Source organism: Gambusia affinis, linkage group LG02, assembly GCF_019740435.1.
Source record: "Gambusia affinis linkage group LG02, SWU_Gaff_1.0, whole genome shotgun sequence".
NCBI classification, from domain to species: Eukaryota; Metazoa; Chordata; class Actinopteri; order Cyprinodontiformes; family Poeciliidae; genus Gambusia; species Gambusia affinis.
Window position 1 is genome coordinate 3,916,039 of NC_057869.1, and position 17,523 is coordinate 3,933,561.

General features: G+C 36.0%; 1 protein-coding gene across 7 annotated transcripts in view; it reads left to right on the forward strand.

Moving 5' to 3' along the window:
* The window catches only part of nav2a (neuron navigator 2a), a 251,668-nt gene that overhangs the window by 223,749 nt on the left and 10,396 nt on the right, over nt 1–17,523 (forward strand). For all 7 annotated transcript variants that reach the window (XR_006372495.1, XM_044135764.1, XM_044135719.1 and 4 more), the window contains 9 exons: nt 20–177; nt 1,235–1,417; nt 5,604–5,656; nt 7,920–7,943; nt 8,868–8,942; nt 11,591–11,674; nt 11,752–11,875; nt 12,799–12,977; nt 16,691–16,863. Coding sequence is in view for 6 of the 7 variants with exons in the window: in XM_044135764.1 (XP_043991699.1) it covers nt 20–177; nt 1,235–1,417; nt 5,604–5,656; nt 7,920–7,943; nt 8,868–8,942; nt 11,591–11,674; nt 11,752–11,875; nt 12,799–12,977; nt 16,691–16,863 (1,053 nt within the window). In the remaining variant the exon portion in view is untranslated. The remainder of the gene's footprint in view (nt 1–19; nt 178–1,234; nt 1,418–5,603; nt 5,657–7,919; nt 7,944–8,867; nt 8,943–11,590; nt 11,675–11,751; nt 11,876–12,798; nt 12,978–16,690; nt 16,864–17,523) is intronic.

A 17,523-nucleotide genomic window follows, 5' to 3' on the forward strand; every position in this document is an offset into this window, starting at 1 on the left:
ATTCTTTGACTCTCTGCAGGTACGGTCCGTCTCAGCAGCTGCGAGGTCATGAGGACCGTGATTGGCTGCGCTCCCACTCCACCAGTGGGCTGCAGGACTCTGCCAGTAACTCACCGTTCTCCCCCGGCTCCAGCCTCACCTCTCCCTCTGGGACTCGCTTCAACTTTGCACAGCTGGGTAGGCCACTTGAAAAAAAAATAACTTTAAATATTCACTGGCAAATCTGAAAAGTGTGGCATGCATTTACTTTGGTATTACTTACTAAATCCAGGTCAATCAATCGTTTTAAAGGCATATAATCAATAAACGCACTCCACCTTTCTGTGTGATTTCATCCAAATTTGCATGTCTGCCAATCTTTTGGGAGGAAAGAGCAATTCTCAAAAAAACTATTAAGTACTGCGAAAAATGGAAAATTATAAATATGAAAGGGCACCTATTATTTTTACTTGAAAATGTTAGGATGTGTCCGAGCTGTTTTAGGCCATCGTCACTTTAAATTCAAATAATCTGCTTCTGGTCACTCAATGTTTACACTCAAACATGAAAATAGCTGCTAACAACCGCAATTTCAGATGCGTACATCTTAGAAAAGCAGAAGTGGAGCCTCCTGCACAATGAATAAGAATGCAGCAAGAGGCTTCTGGATGGACAACAAAACACTTGTGTTTTCCAGCAGCCATTGTAAAGCACAACAGCAGTAAAGCCAGCTGAACAAACATACTGGGGCTCCACTGGGGTTGCTAGGTAACGACCCATTGCTTGTCGAATGTGACTCAACAATCAGAAAGGTTCTGAAACCAATAAAACAATTAACTTTTTGCTGGAAAACAGCTGGGCTAAGCATTTTTGGAAGCAGTTCAGACCAAAATGAACATACAAAATTGTGCAAAATGAGAATTTTGCGTGTAAACGCAGGTCACATTTTTAGGATTTGTATTTGGAACAATGTTTGCTTTTTGTTCCTGTTTTAGTTATACAATACTTTGTGTTGCTTTATCACATAAAATCCCAATAAAACACATTAAAGCTTGTGTATCAGGATCATGCAGGAGTACCTTAGTGAGGCACTGTAAAATTATGGACAGCCAGCTGGTTCATTTTAGCTCGACCAGCTCCCATATATATGTGTCTAAATTTATGTAAAATATTTTATTTTACATAATATAGCCAGCACATAAATGTGCTTTTAAAAAGAACCAGCTTTGATGCTCTGGTTGTATCGTTTCTGCAGCATCCAGCCCAACCTCTGCAGGTCCGATCAACCTCGCTGGTCTGCGCAACAACAGCCTGACCAATCAGGACGCTCCTTTTGACCCGTGCAGCGACAGTCGACTGAGAAACTCCTGCATGTCGCTGGACGAGAAGACTCGCACCATGAGCCGGTCGGGATCTTTCAGGGACGGCTTCGAAGAAGGTAACACCTCTGCTCTTGTTTCTGTTTCACATTTAAATCCATGTAAACCAGTTCCAAGGCCTCCTCCTTCTGCTTCCTTATTTGACTTAAACAATTATTAGTATTTTTGTTAATAGAACATTAGACATGATAAGCCATCGTTTTCTAAGGGATCATTTAAGTTTTATGGCAGCTTTTAAAAAGCTGGCTGAAAATGAATGAACATTTAAAACTTTAAAACACCAACAAAAGTTGCAATAAATAACAAAAAAGCAAAGTAACGATTTTCATAGATGCTTTGCTGAGATTAGAAGGGAAAGTTGATGTTTTAAGCTGTAGCATCAGGGATTGAAAAACTATTTAAACCAAATTATTAAAATTTTTTAAAAATGTATTAAAATTTAATTCAGATTAACATCATATTTCTTTGTTTCCTTATACTGTGTTCTCATGATAATGAAATTTAAGACATTTATTTTAGCAGGAATGGTTCATGTGGTTGAATAAAATAAGAGCAATGTTCTTTTTGAACCATTCTGAGATAAACTGAAGTACTTTAAGGTTTTAGCTTCACAGAACTGAATTGACTTAAAATGTTTCTATTTTTTAAAAACAGACATTAATGTACTAAATTACAAATGTAATAATTTGGAGTTTTTGCAGAACCAAGTATAGACCTTCCCTAATTGTGCACGTTGTGTCCGAAAACCGATGCAGAATTTTTTAAATATCGAGATTGGATCAGATATTAATCGCTGCATCTCTAGTTTGTATCGTCATGTTTTAGCTTATTTTATTGTGCATGGGCAGATGTCCATCATCCATTGTACAACTTTTCTTGAAAGCCCTACGTCTGGTTAAAAATCACAGATGAAGGCATGTTGCTGCACCTCAAGCGTCTGTAACATATCTGCCCTCCTCCCGTTTCAGCGGAGGGGATAATTACAGGGATCGCTGTGTGAGGCGTGAGTGAGACGTGATGACATTTAGGAAAACCACCGAGCTAAACTTTCTCCCTCCCACTTTCACTCTTTGTCTTCGTTGTCGTCTCTGCTGTGACATGCAGTTTGTGTTCATGTCCATGTTTCTGAAGTGTAGAGTTTCCCTCCAGACACAAAAGGCGCATCACCCCTGAAACACTTTGTTGTGCTCAATGAGAGCAACAGAACCGCACTTTGTCTTCTCATCCACACCAAACTAAATCCCCCCTGCTCACATTTATGTTTGCAAATATTTTTTCTGCTTAAAGGAGAATCACAGACATAAATTTACTATTTTAAATTATAGTTTGCAGCTTCTGGGTTTCTTGTCTGAGCTTGGAGTTGGGGATTTTTTTTTTATTTTATTTGAGTGAAAGTTGATTTTAAAACGGTAAATATTTTAGAAATGGTAACTCTACTCAAGTCATTAGTGGTACCATTCAAGGCCCTGAAAATATGGAAAAATTAACATCTGCCAATCGATTAGAAAATTTAACCAGATAAGCTTGAAATATAAATATGCACACAGATACATTAAAATGCAAGCAATTATCTTTTATTACCATTTTCAAAACGTTAATTCAGTTATTGTTGAACAACAAACTGACTGGCGTTTTCTCCCAGCTTTTACTGTCACCATTTTACAGACTAACATAAATGGCGCCAGGATCATGAAATACCGTAATTTACTGACAAGTGATGTAAGCTGGTTGTGTCCCATCAGTTCAAAAGGTGAATAAATAGAATCATAAACACAAAAATGAGGGATATTAATTTTAGTTTGTTTGAATTAGTTTAATAAATGCACAGTACAGCTTCAGTTAGTTCATTCATTTTTATTTTTTTCAGTTAATGAAAATGTTTGCTCAATTACAATTTTAGTTATTTTGATAGTCTTAGGACATAAGGACACTTCCTCCACCTCTTGTTGCAGAACGAGGGGCATTCCCAAACCAACCAAAAGATATAATCTTTCTGGTGACTCCTGGGTCTACCCTGAGGCTTTCTCCCAGTGGGATGTGTGAAAAACAAACGGCTCTCCCCAGACCCCAAACTAACCAGACCAGCTCTTCTTGATAACCGCCTAGTAAAAGCCTGAGTTCCTAACCACCAACATCTTTCAAAAAAATCAGAGCAACAATGATGTTTCATCTGTATCTTACCTCTTACCCACTGGCTGCAGGGTTAGGCTCAGTATGGATGAATGGATGGATTAAAAGTATTTGTTTGAAATAACAGGAGATGATGAAACATGACTGCCGCTTTCCGCCAGCCCAAGAAGTGCTTTTAAATCTGCTGGTTTATTTAGAGGGTTGAAAGACTTGAAATATAAAAAATAAAAAATAACGCTGGGATTTTTTCCAAAGTTTGGTTAAATATAAGGGTCTGAAATCAAACTTTTACAACTTAAAAGTACATTTTATGCTAAATTGACCTTTTTAATGTTTTTGTACTTCATTTTGAGTTTCTACTTCTGCTAAACACAGACCAAGCTCTTAACAAACGCCTCCTTGGTGGTTTTCAGCAATAAGTTGATGTTTCTTGGGTCTCTGGAAAATTATCCATTTCAAAAAACCTCTGTAATGTAACGTCACAAATCAGCAGGCATAACCCTTCACCTAGTAACCTGAGCTGAACCCAGTTGCCTAGCAACCCCAGCGGAATTCATCCCGTTACCTAGCAACCAGTGGAATCTACCCGTTACCTAGCAACCCACACTGAGCTTCAGCACGTTTGGTCAGCTGGCTTTACTGCCGTATTTGCTGTACGATGTCTGCTTGATAAGTCAAGTGTTTGCAGCCATTTTCACATGCGGGTGTAAACGTTGAGTTGGGGGGTGTGGCCAGTAGCAGCTTATTTGGATTTAAAGTGACAGGAGGCCATAAAACATTTCAAAATAGGCAGAACTGGGCAGATGAAAATCTCATCATCTAAGTATGATTTTTGTACAAAAAATGTAATGAACTTGTTTTGTATATCCGTTTGCATAATGATCAACTTTAAGAGATATCGGCGGCTGAACAGCCACAACAACAAAGAAAGGATAAAGTCTCACTATCCAGAGTAATAATAACACTGTAAAACTGCGACCAAAACAAAACGAGCTGAAGATCTTGTTACCTTGAGATACAAACTGTTGGTGTTTTCTTGACACAATGAGAAGTCCACCCAGAGAGACAAGGACAAGCTTGAGATGTTATTATTTTGAATTTGCAATTCGTCCATTAATTTATAATGACGTTTGACTGAGTTTTCATTTAATTAAATAAATCAAAACAGCCATTCCACAAAAAAAAAAAAAAAGTCTAATTTTTGGCTAACTTGTTAATAAAGCAGTACAGCCTGATTTTTGTGTCTCTCAGAGAAAACTAAATGTTCTGCTTTCATGTGGCTGCCTGCACACCTTCCTGTCTAGACCGAGCAAAGATAAGAGTGAATCTTCTGTAAACACCTATCTGCCTCCTGTCACAGAACAAATGCTTCTTTTGCGGATCGGGCCGACCTCTCGCCGTGGTTTCTGACATCACATCGCTGATCCCTTCTAATCTGCTCCCAGACAGGGAACAGTAGCGGCCCTGTTTTCCCTACATGTGCGATTAGCAGCTGAGTCACTGCGGTAAAGTTCAGCTTGTCATTAGTTTCGCCATGGTTGGGCTATAATGTGGAGGAGTTTTATCTTTAAAGTCAGGAATTAGACTCCGCCTGGACAGAACTGGGAACACTGGGTAGTATGTGTGGGGAGACTGTGGGAGGTCTGGTTGTAATCACAGCAGAGCCGGCCCAAGGTTGTCTGGGGCTTTGAGCTGAATTTGATTTGGGGGCCCAACTTCCTGCCCACCAATTATAATCCCACAAAAACACAAAATCTTAGTCTAGTTTCTAGTGCAGATACCTTAGTGTATTTGAAATAAGACAAATCAGACATTTATTTTTTTGAAAAACTTCTGGTTATTATAAGAATTTTTGATTTAGCGTTGTCACAATAAATCACAATTAATGTCAAAAAATAGAACTAAAATATATATATATATATATTTTAAATTTATTTATTTATTTTTTTCACAGTTTTTTTTACAATCACATAAATAAGTACCAATAAATTTAGTGATATAAATCACACTTCATTATGTGATGGTGTCCTAAAGAAGTCTTTTTAAAATGAGTTTGTTTTTCAAGAGCAGTAATTTATATTTATGCTCTTAAACCTTTTCTTTTTGTTTCTGCAGTTCATGGCTCTTCTCTGTCTTTGGTGTCCAGCACTTCTTCCATTTACTCCACGGTGAGTTTACACTCCAGATTTGGTGTGAATTTTGCTCATATTTTTATATTCCTGAAGGAAACGATTCTCACTGTCACATATATTTTACTTTTTAGTTCTACTAACTTTACCCTGGACTCCAGCGCCGTCAAAGCTGAACGTAGTTTTACATCCAGCTGCTCTCTTAGGGCCTTGCTAATAAAAAAAATAAAAATATTAAATTACGAGAAGAAAGTCATAATATTACAAGAATAGTCGTACAGAAATAAAGTCATAATAACATGAGAATGTTTTTGCAAAAGTCAAAATATTACAAATATAAGTTTTAACATAATTATTTATTCTTGTAACATTTTAATTTTATTCTAGTAATATTACAACTTTATTCTTGTAATAGTTTATTGTCATAATTTTATGACTTTATTCTTATAATACCATGACTTTAGCCTCATACAAGTTTATTGTTGTGATTTTATAAATGTATTGTCATAATAGTACAACTATATTGTTAAAATATTATGACTCTATTCTCGTACAAGTTTCTTCTCATAATTTTATGACTTTATTCTTGTAATTTTGTTATTTTTATTTTCTTAGTGTGGCTGTAATACCTTGTTGAACCCAAAATTATCCAAAATAGGAATAATGTTTTGCAGTTATTCATGTGGAAACCGCTTCAGTTCATTTAAATATTAAAGCTTATCAGTCAACTCAAACAGATATGTGACTCACACATCCTGAAAGGAAAAGGTTTAGTCGTAGGCACACAGAGTAACAGGGAACAGCCCACATGAGCACTCAGAAAGTGAAGCTCCTCCTCCTCCTCTCTCTGGGTTTGTTCGCTCACCTGAGCAGGTGTAGCACAGAATCTCTCAGACTAGCTTCGACCCTCAGAGCCTGAAAGTTACAGGCTGGAAATCAGAGCAGAGCCAAAATGATGGCGACTTTATCGCTGACGGGAACGGTCCCGGCTTGGCAGCAAACGGTAGGAAACAGGAGCAGAGTGTTACGGCTTCTGATTTTATGGAGCGTGAGTCAGAGACGGGTTATTTTCTGGCTGTAAAGTTTCTTTGAAATAAGACCTATGTGCTGTAATCTGCTTCTGATAAAACCGAGTGATGATGTTTTTGTGTTAGAGTGAGTCGTTTCAAGCAAAACTGCAGTGTTGGTTTCTAGGATCAGGTGGTTGCACTGCAAAAACACAAAATCTCACCCAGTATTTTTGTGTTGTTTCTACTGCAAATATCTTAGAACACCTGAAATAAAACAAAACTAACTTAAGACATAAGAGCTTGTTTTAAGTAATTAATTCCTTAAAAGTTCAAAAATTCAATTGGCAGATTTTTTTCAAATGTAACAGAGAAAATGTCTTGTATTTGAAAAAAGATACAGTGGAACTGTGTCAATATTAAGGTATTATTTAGTTAAAACAAGCTCCTATATCTTACTGAAAAGATACTTGTACACTTGTTTTGTCTTATTTCAGTGGTAATAAGATATTTGCCCTGGAAAGTAGACCAAAAATAGTTGGTAAGATTTAGGGTGTTTTTTTGCCATGTGGGTTAGAATCAGATCATTTTGTGTCCATAAAGTCTAATTGAAATAAGATTTTTGTGCTGTAAGCTGCTTCCGCTTTACTATTTTTGCATTAGTGAGCTGTTTCTGTGTTTTCTCTGCGTCTCCAGGACAAACTTCTGTGTTTGCGTTTCTAGGATCAGCAGGTTGTGTGTCTGCGTGTGTTTTTGAGTCTCTTTGTAAACCACATGCCACAGTCCAGATGTGCTAATGTTCGCTGCTAGGAAAGCTGCTGCAGTGAGTCGCTTCAGGCAAAGAGAAAAAAACGTCAAACGCACCTTAAATTTAGCTCCAAACAAAAACAAAAGACATCATTATAATCTATAAATAAAAGTTCAGGTGCAGCCTTTTGTATATGTAAATGTGGGTGCTGCATGTTTCGTGTTTTGGTGACCAGCATCAGGGCGTGTTGCGTTCGTGCGAACTTGTTTTCTATGCTCTCGCTCTGTATGTCTATTTACCACCTATTTCTTTTTTTTTTTTGGCTATTGTTCCATTTTGACAATGAGCCTCAACACACACGGTGAAATGCCTTCAGGAGGATATCTCTGCTTCCCAGACATATTACACCAGACAATACGCTCCACAGTTTATAAAGCTTGTCTCCAAGGAGCTAATAAATCAAACGGAAGTCAGGAAATGTGCGGTCTGACCCGCGGCAGGTTGAAAACTCTAATGGTTTCCTCTTCTTCTGCTGTTTGTTTTTCAGAACGAGGAGAAGTCTCAGTCGGAGGTAAGCATCGGCACGCCCACAGCAATCCCTGCCTCTTTAATTTTCTGCCTTCACTAGCTGGACTTGTTGGAACATGGGCATGTTTTCACAGTTGTATCCAGTTACACTTGTAGCCATGTTGTGACTGACCTTCTTTACCCACTGAACACCTGTACACTGCAAAACACAGAAGAACAAGCTCCACTGGCAGATTGCTTCAAATATGGGAAAAATGTCTTGTCAAAACTAATACGCTTTCATCAATATTGAGAAATTATTGACTTAAACTAGCTTCTATACTTTGCTAAAAAGTTACTTGTAAGTTAGTAACTTACAAGTTTTGTCTTATTTCAATTGTACTAAGAAAATTGCACTAAAAGCTACATAATGATACTTAGAAAGGTTTTTATTTTTGCAGTGTATGGCATAAAACAGTAGTATTTCAGGAGGCTTCTACACTGCAAAAACACAAAATATTAAGTATTTTTTGTCTAGTTTGTGCTGCAAATAAATTTGTACTCTTGAAATAAGAAAAACAAACATATGAGTAACTTTTTGGCAAGATATAGGAGTTTATTTTAAGTAAATAATTCCTTTATATTGATGGGAAAAGTGCTAGTTCCACCAGCAGATTATTTCACTCTTAACATGGAAAAAATGTCATGTTAATAACTAGCACTTTTTCATTCAACTTAAGAAGTTATTAACCAAGATTAAGCGCTTACATCTTACTTAAAAGTTACTTATAAGTTAGTTTTTCTTTTTTTCAAGTTCACTAAGATATTTGCAGTAGAAACTAGGCTGTAATTACTTGGTAAGTTTTTGTGTTTTTCCTGTGAACCCAGAACAAATTGTTCAGATCGGGGATGCTCCTGTTTGTGACTGCAGTGTTTTCCTTATTATGCGTCTGGTTGCGTGTTTGATGTTTTTGTCTTAACCCTGCAGATCCGAAAACTTCGCCGGGAGCTGGATGCGTCCCAGGAAAAGGTTTCCGCCCTCACCACGCAGCTGAGCGCCAATGTAAGTGAACAGGAACATCAACACATGCACTGGAAAACTCATATCACACACCTGTATGTGATGGGCCTGGATTTTAAAAGTGACTGTTTTTATAATCAATAAGTTTGTCTTCTTTATATTTGTTAGAATTTTAGGAGACACATTTAAAAAAAACGAAACAAAACTAAAACAGATGTTTTAAACTGTAAATTTAAGTGCAAAACTGAAATAGAATCTAAAGAATTTACTGATCTAAATCCTTGTATTGTATCTGAATTTTCTTTTGTTTGTTATTTGTAGCTTATTTTTAAATACAAATTCACCTCTTTTCAGACTTTGTCTTCTAAAGCCTCACAAAGTAGAGAAAATTTGTCTCCATCACGCACTGAAACACAAGTACTTACTAATCCCTTACAGAAAGATGGCACAGTGTTCTTTACCCTCAAAAGGTATAATTTTACTACTGGCAGAGCCATCAGAGAATCTCTTAAAGCATCTCTAGACACGAACGTTGTTGGCTGCCTCCTGCCCTCGTTGCACAAGTCTTGCCACGCTCTGCTGGTAATCGGCTCCTAGAGTGCGTGCTCTCCTCTGGATTAAAGATATGGAAGGAAGGTTGTTGGAAAACAGCAGGTACTCAAGTCCCGGCACACTGCTGGTAGATTTAAAGCAAAGATTTTACAGTAAGTGACGCCTCCATTCAAGCAGGATCACTGCAGAGACGCAGCGAGACAAAAAACTGTTGAAATATTTAACGGTGTGTCACAGGCTGATGAATTATCTGAGCACTCCTTGACTCCCCTGAGGCAGAAAAATTAACCTTCTACTGTAAAAAGACCAAATGTGAACACGCAAATCAGTCGGCACAAGATCAAATCTAAAGGAGGAGTTTGTTCACCCAGTGTGATTAAAGGGGACATGTGGTGCTAAACTCACATTTTGCATGTTTTTGTACTTCCATTTGGATCTCTAATGCTGTTAAAAACAGCTGAATGAGCAGAAAAAAACAACCAAGTTATTTCTTCAAAAAGTTAATGCTTTTTGGTGTCTGGAAAATGAGCCTTTTTAAAAACCTCCGGAATGTAATGTCAAACATTTGCCAGCCCAGCACGTTACCTAGCAACTCCAGAAGCCCAGCGGGTTACCTAGCAACCCCAGAGGCCAGCGGGTTACCTAGCAACCCCAGAGGCCAGCGGGTTACCTAGCAACTCCAGAAGCCCAGCGGGTTACCTAGCAACCCCAGAGGCCAGCGGGTTACCTAGCAACCCCAGAAGCCCAGCGCGTTACCTAGCAACCCCTTCAAAGATCTATTGAACATGTTTTGTTTAGCTCAGAAACCTATTTTAACCTGTTCAAGGAAGCACAATAGGTCACTTTTAAATCAACTTATTTGTGTTTATCTAAAAAATAATTCCAGTTTGTCTTGTTTCAGAGCAGACATGCATTATTTTAGCTGTATCCATATTGATATTTCACCCTCATGGAATCATTGTGTGATGCTGGAAGAGTCAGATGGAGTTGCAGTAGAAAACCATCTTGGACTCAGTGTGTCTTTAGATAAATAAGTTGTGTCAGCTCTAGGCTCAGCAGTTTGGATTTGATGTTTTGTAATGTGATCACCAGCAGCTAGTCATTTATCACAGGATGTTATTTTTGGTGATTGTTTGGGTTTTGTTACATTCTGTTGACGTCATGTTTGAGCTCTAGCCTCAAGGTTACAGCGGTTAGCTCAACTGTGCCTGTATTTTCTTATCTCATCCAATTCAGCCGCTCAGATTTGGATTGCTTTTGATTCCTTATTCCTTTATCAATCAAACACTCGTGTGCTAATGTTGAAACTAATAGGATTTTTTTTTTGGTACAGCGTAATTTAGCCATTAATCCCTCCACAAAGGGCAAAAACAGGAGAAATTGCCGGGATATAATGTGGCACAAATCTCCCGAGTAAAAATCAAAACTAGCTAAAAATGTTGCTGTTTTGAGGAAAATAAGATTTTTTTTCTGAACTACAAATCACTCTTTATTTTATATACACAGCAAAACACTGAAAACTATTTTTGGTCTAGTTTCTAGTGCAAATATCTTAGTACACTTGAAATAAGACAAAACTAATTTACAAGTAGTTTTTAAATACTTGTAATCTACTTGGAATCTGGCTTTAGTGAACGATTCCTTAATAAAGATGCAGATTATTTCTCTCATAAGATGGGAAAAATGCCTTGTTATAAATGAAATTATCTGCTTTTTTATGAGTATTAAGAAATTATTTACGTAATGCAAACTGCTCTGTCTCATTTAAAAAGTACTTTTAAGTTAGTTTTGCCTCATGTATCAAGTGTATATACTTGATATATCTTAGTACATTAAGACATTTTCACTAGGAAACTAGAAGAAAAATCCTTGGCAAACCTTTGTGTTTTTACAGTGTACGTCGATGTGTATGAGAGGGGCAGGAAACCATAAGACTTTTTTACCTTCTACCTGCTCCTTTTTGAACAAATTATGCAAAACTTCATGTCAGTTGTCATGATTATTTGTCCTCTTTTCTGTTTTTTACTTTTTATTGTCTGTTTGAAATAAATAAGGGTGTATTTTTATTTTACAGTAGTCATGAGTACCAGACTTTCCTGGTAGAATTTGAGCTAAAATCTGTTTGGTTTGCTCCACAGGCTCACCTGGTTGCAGCGTTTGAACAGAGTCTGGGCAACATGACCATCAGGCTGAAGAGTCTAACTCTGACCGCAGAGCAGAAGGTGAAAACTTTTCCTCCTGTCCCACCAAACCGATGAGTTCTCCGGTTTAACTTCTTCTAATCCTGATTTCTGTGAAGGACTCTGAGCTGAATGAGCTGAGGAAGACCATCGAGCTGCTGAAGAAGCAGAATGCTGTTGCTCAGGCGGCCATTAATGGAGTCATCAACACACCTGAACTTGTACCCAAAGCAGATCGGACAGGTAAAAAAAAAAAACAATGCTTTGGTTCAACGTTTAGATTTGTGTATTTTTAATTGGTTCCAAATGTGACTTCAAAGTGATTGTTATTCGTAAACAAAGAGACGCACAATTGGACTCCAGAAAGAGCCGTTGATCTGTAACTGTTATGTTTACTGCATTTATCTTGTTGTTTTAACATTACTTAGCATGTTGTCAGCATGCTACCTTGTAAAAACAGAAAATTTTACCTACTACTTTTTGTCTATTTTAGTGCAAATATCTTACTACAAACTAACTTACAAGTAACTATGGGCGCTCCTTTTAAGTCAGTAATTTATTAACATTGATCAAAAATACTTGTTCCATTGGCAGATTATTTTTACTTCTAACAAGGATTATAAGGAAAATAATCTGCAAATGGAACCAATACTTTTTTTAAAATCGATATGAAGAAATTATTTGTTTAAGACAAGCTCAAATATTTTGCTGAAAAGTCACTTGTAAGTTAGTTTTGTCTTATTTTTAGTGAACTAAGATTTGCACTTTAAAATAGAGTAAAATTACTTGGTAAGGTTTTCTGTTTTTGCAGTGTAGAACTGTTCACAGCGTGATGAAATAATTTCTGAACCAAAAATGTTACATACAGTTGAGTGGATAAATGACGAGAAAAAATGGCCCAAATTTCTTTGGACGAATTAAATACAAATATAGTTTCTTCTTAATTTGATAACAATTAGCAAAAAACTGAACATGTATCTGCAGCCATCAAGCCAGGTGGTAAAATAAGCTATTAGAAATTAAATGTTTTTAAATAGTTAGAGAAATGTATTATTGCTTGCTTTCTGCAGTGACACTGACTGACAATCCCTCTCTAGAAACAAAAATCCCAAATCTGAGCTAATCTGAAACGTGTTTAAATGCAAACTTCCCCCATGTCTTCTCAGCTGGCAGTAACGGTACGATGCAGCAGCAGCAGCAGCAGAATCAGCAGCCGGACCTGCGCATCAGGCGGCAGCATTCCTCCGACAGCGTCAGCAGCGTCGCCAGCGCCACCAGCCACTCCAGCGTGGGATCCAACATGGACGCGGACGCAAAGAACAAAAAGAAGAACAAAAAGAACTGGGTAAGAGTCTGGAGATTTACAAATGGATCTCAATAAATTAGAATGTTATTGGAAAGTTTATTTGCTTCAGTAATTCGAAGTGAAACTTGTAAATAAATTTGGGATAAGTGAAAAAAGTACATTTTTATGACACCGATACAGATATCTACGACGGAATATTAAGCCAATGGCAATTGGAGAAAAAAGTTAATTTCTGCCAAAAACTCAGCAATTTTGGTATTAATACATTTTAAATAAAGCTTGAAAATTTCTGAAGTCAAAAATTTGCAAGAAAAAAATCTGAAATTTTTGAGACATTTCTGAGATTTATTAGATATTAATCTTCTAGAAAAAAATTATCATTTCTGAGTTTTAAAAGTTAAACATTTGTGGCTTTTAAAACTCTGAAATTTCAAGGTCTTCACTAGAAAATTTCTGGGGGCTTTTTTGGACTATTCAGGTTTTTCTATAAAACAATTCTGAGTTTTTAACTGGTAAATTTTTAACTTTTCAAATTCTGAAATGTTTCAAGTTTTTGTCTATAAAATATCTGCAATTAATCTCAAAATTAGTTGGTGGAAATTTTCTCCTCTTTCTTTTTCTATCTGAAATGCTGATCTGATAGAAAATAAGAGCTAAATTGACTTAAAATGTTTCTTATTTCTAAATGATTTAGATATTTGTTTTATAACTCTGCACCAACTCTACATCAATATCTTCTAAATCCTGGTCAAACATGTAAAAAAACTATTTAATTTGTTGAATCAGTGCAATTAGGAGGATAATAAAGAAACTGAAATGGATAAAAACAAAAGGTTAGCTACCTTAGTCAAATATATAAAATAATTAGCTGTGTAATTATGAGTTATAAATATGATGTAAAATAAATAATAAAGCATCAGTATCAGATTTGTGCGTCTCTAGTATAAATTTATTAAGTTTCAAGTGTTATTTCTGTTTATGTGGATTCTGGGTTACAAATTATGAAAATCCAACAATCATCTAAATAAACAGAAACAAATATTTGAATCGGCAATTAAGTTATCTTTTCTAAGTTACAGAGATGAACCTTTAAATATTATAAATCTAAAGCCAGATGAATTAATTATGTACAGATTCAGAATTTCAGGGCTTTTTGTTGTTTTTTTTTGTTGAACTTCCTGCTTCCTGTTTGGTGTCACATGTTTCTGGGTTTTTCCTCCTTCAGCCGTCTTTTTCTGGGGATAAGGTGAATACACCAGACGTAGCTCCATGTAGTCCTGTAACGTCCTACTAAAAGGTTTGATTTGGTGTTTTTACTGTCCAAAAATGCTTCAGATGTGTAAATGAAGTAAATCACCAAATCAATTTTGACTAGATGGTTTGCATTTCTCATAGACATTTAGAAAAACTGCAACTCAACACTTAAACTTTTCTTCTTTTATTTTTTTGCAATCAAAAGGCACTTTTGTGCACCGCCGGACAAATCCAGGATGATGATGTATGCAACTTGTTTTTCTTTTTTTAAACCTGTAGCACTACAAACACATAAAATCTTACCAATTTCTGTTTAGTTTCCATTACAACCATTTTAATGCACTTGAAATAACACAAAACTAACTTACAAGTAACTTGTTTTAAGTCAATAACTCCTTAATATTTATAAAAAAGTTCACCTTTCACTGGCAGATTATTACACTTAAAACATTTTTCCCATGTTAAAAGTGAAATAATCTGAAAATGGAACTTGTACTATTTTAAAAATCAATATTAAGGAATTATTAACTTTAAACAAGCTCCTACATCTTGTCAAAACGTTACTTGTAATTTATTTTTATATTACTCCAAGTGTATAAAGATATTGACAAGATTTAGTCAATACCAAATACTTGGTAAGATTTTGTGTTTTTTGCAGTGTACTTCCTCGTCCCTAAATGTTCAGAGACATTTTCTCAGTAAATAAATATTCCTCTTTTAGGTAATACGCTGCAAAAACGTATGACCAATTATTGTACCAAAATTGTACCAAGTATGTTTGTCTCTTTTCTACTGCAAATATCTTCGCACACTTGGGAAAAAATATCTTACAAGTAATTTTTTAGAAAGATATAGGTGCTTCATTTAGGTCAATAATTCCTTTATATTGATTTAAAAACATAACTAGTTCTGCATGCACATGTTATACTTCACTTGTAACATGTGAACACTGTGATGTTGTAAATTAAAATAATCTGCTAGTGGAACTAAAACATTTTCATCAGTATTAAGGAATTGTTTACTTAAAACCAGCTTTTGTATCTTGCCGAAAAGTTACTTATAAGTTAGTTTTGTCTTATTTCAGGTGTATTTGCATTGGAAATGAGACCAAAAATACTTGGTTAGATTTTCTGTTTTTGCAGTGTAGAGACAAAACCTGATCTCCCTTCCTGTATGTGCGTGTGTGTGTGTGTGTGTGTGTTTTTGTCGGCGGCTCCTGGCTGCAGGTGTTGCTCATAGGTGTGTAATGTTGAGTACATAGGGGCTCCGTTTAGTGGGGGGTCTCTAGTGGATGATGAAAGACTCCATGTTTCAAGGTCGTTGGTAGCTTTCGACCTTGTAGGAATCTCTAGCTGAATCTTTGTCCCTCCATAGCACAATAACAAACATGAACTGCGTGAACATGTGCTGTTTTGTCTCCTTGTCTTCCTCTGCTTCGCTTCGTGCGGCAGGTCTACGAGGTAAGGGCGGTATGCTGACAGAAACCAGAGTCTAACCCCTGCACCTCCTCTAGGTTACTAACCACACTCCTTTTCTTTTCCCGATTGATCCGTTTTTCCTCTCCAACACGTCTTTATGAACAGTTCTTATGACACTTGAGCTGGCGGCTCGCCGGTACACACTCCTGCTGAATACATTTATTGGTTCTGCTGGTCAAGATGTGTAAAAAGGGTTGAAACAAATTCTACTTTTATTTTGCAGAAACTTCATCTCACTATGGAATATGTAGAAAACCCCAACATTTAATTGGGTGAAGTAGTAATTTACTATCATCAGTAACCTTGTATTTGAGCTTAATGTGGCTAATCTGAATCTCTAGTATCTTAATGAATCATTTTGCTTGTATTGTTTTTTATGAAAAGCTTTATACACTGTAATCTTACCAAGTATTTTTGTTCTAGTTTCCAGTGCAAGCATCTTAGTACATCTGAAATTAGACAAAACTAACTTATGCATGACTTTTCAGCAAGATAAAGGAGCTTGTTTTAAATCAATAATTCCTTAATATTAATTTTTTTTAAAGTACAATTTCAACTGGAAGGTTGTTTTACTTATAATAAAACATTTGTCTTATGTTAAAGATAAAGTAATTAATGAAATTTGTATGTTTTAATCAATATGAAGGAATTATTTATTCAACTCAAGCTCACATATTTGCTAAAAAGTTACTTATTACGTCTGTGTCACATCAAATGTGTACCTCAAGAAAACAAAGTTACAAATTAAAGGTTCTTGGAAAAACAAGACAGTGATTTTTTTCCTCTACAATAAATACATTCAAATTAAACCTTTTTCAACCTGAACTTATTTTACACATTATTTCCAGTTGTTCCTGTGAATGTACCTGGCACTGTGTGTATAATTGAGCATCTTTTACTGTAAATGTTTTGAAGTTTCTCAAACTGCTTTATCTGCACCAGTTAACCTCTTTCTCTAACTTTGACATTTCAACCTCGCCGTCTTACCTTCCATTCTTCTTTTGTTTCTTTTTTTTACAGCTGCGCAGCTCCTTTAAACAAGCGTTCACCAAGAAGAAATCTCCCAAATCCGCCTCGTCTCACTCAGACATCGAGGAAATGACGGACTCATCCCTGCCATCCTCCCCCAAACTGCCTCACAACGGCACTTCGGCCTCCAGCCACATCCTCAGGAACACACACTCCAACACTCTGTGAGTTTGGTGCTCAACTGGTGTAAACATTAAAGCTTTCCACAGCTGGACTCACCTGAAGTCTTGAGAGGTCTGGAAAAGGCAAACATGCAGATTTGTCTCCACAAAAATTGTGTACATTCAGAGATGTGCATTTCTTCTTAAAAAAAAATTAATTTGATTGAGGGATTGATCAATTAATTTAGTTTTAATTGAATACAACATGGTGCATTCTTAGATTGCAAAAACCTAAAAGTAATTTTGTCTATTTTCCATTGGAAAATCTTAGTACACTTGAAATAAGACAAACCTGGTTTAAATAAATTTTCAGCAAGAGCAATATGAGCTTCTTTTAAGTCAATAATTCTTAATATTGATTTAAAAAGTGCTATTTATAGGTGAAACAATCTGCCAGTGGAACAAGATATTTTAACATATAAAATGGGAAAAATGTCTTGTTCCACTGGTAGATTATTTCACTTTTAAATGGCACTTTTTAAATCAATATTAAGAGTTTTTGACTTAAAAGAAGCTCATATTTCTTGCTGTAATGTTACCTTTAAGTTAGTTTTGTCTCATCTCAAGTGCAAAATAAACTAGATCAAAAATACTTGGAAATACTTGGTAAGATTTTGTGTTTTTTCAGTGTAACTCAATATAAATTGATATGCAAGGTTGATA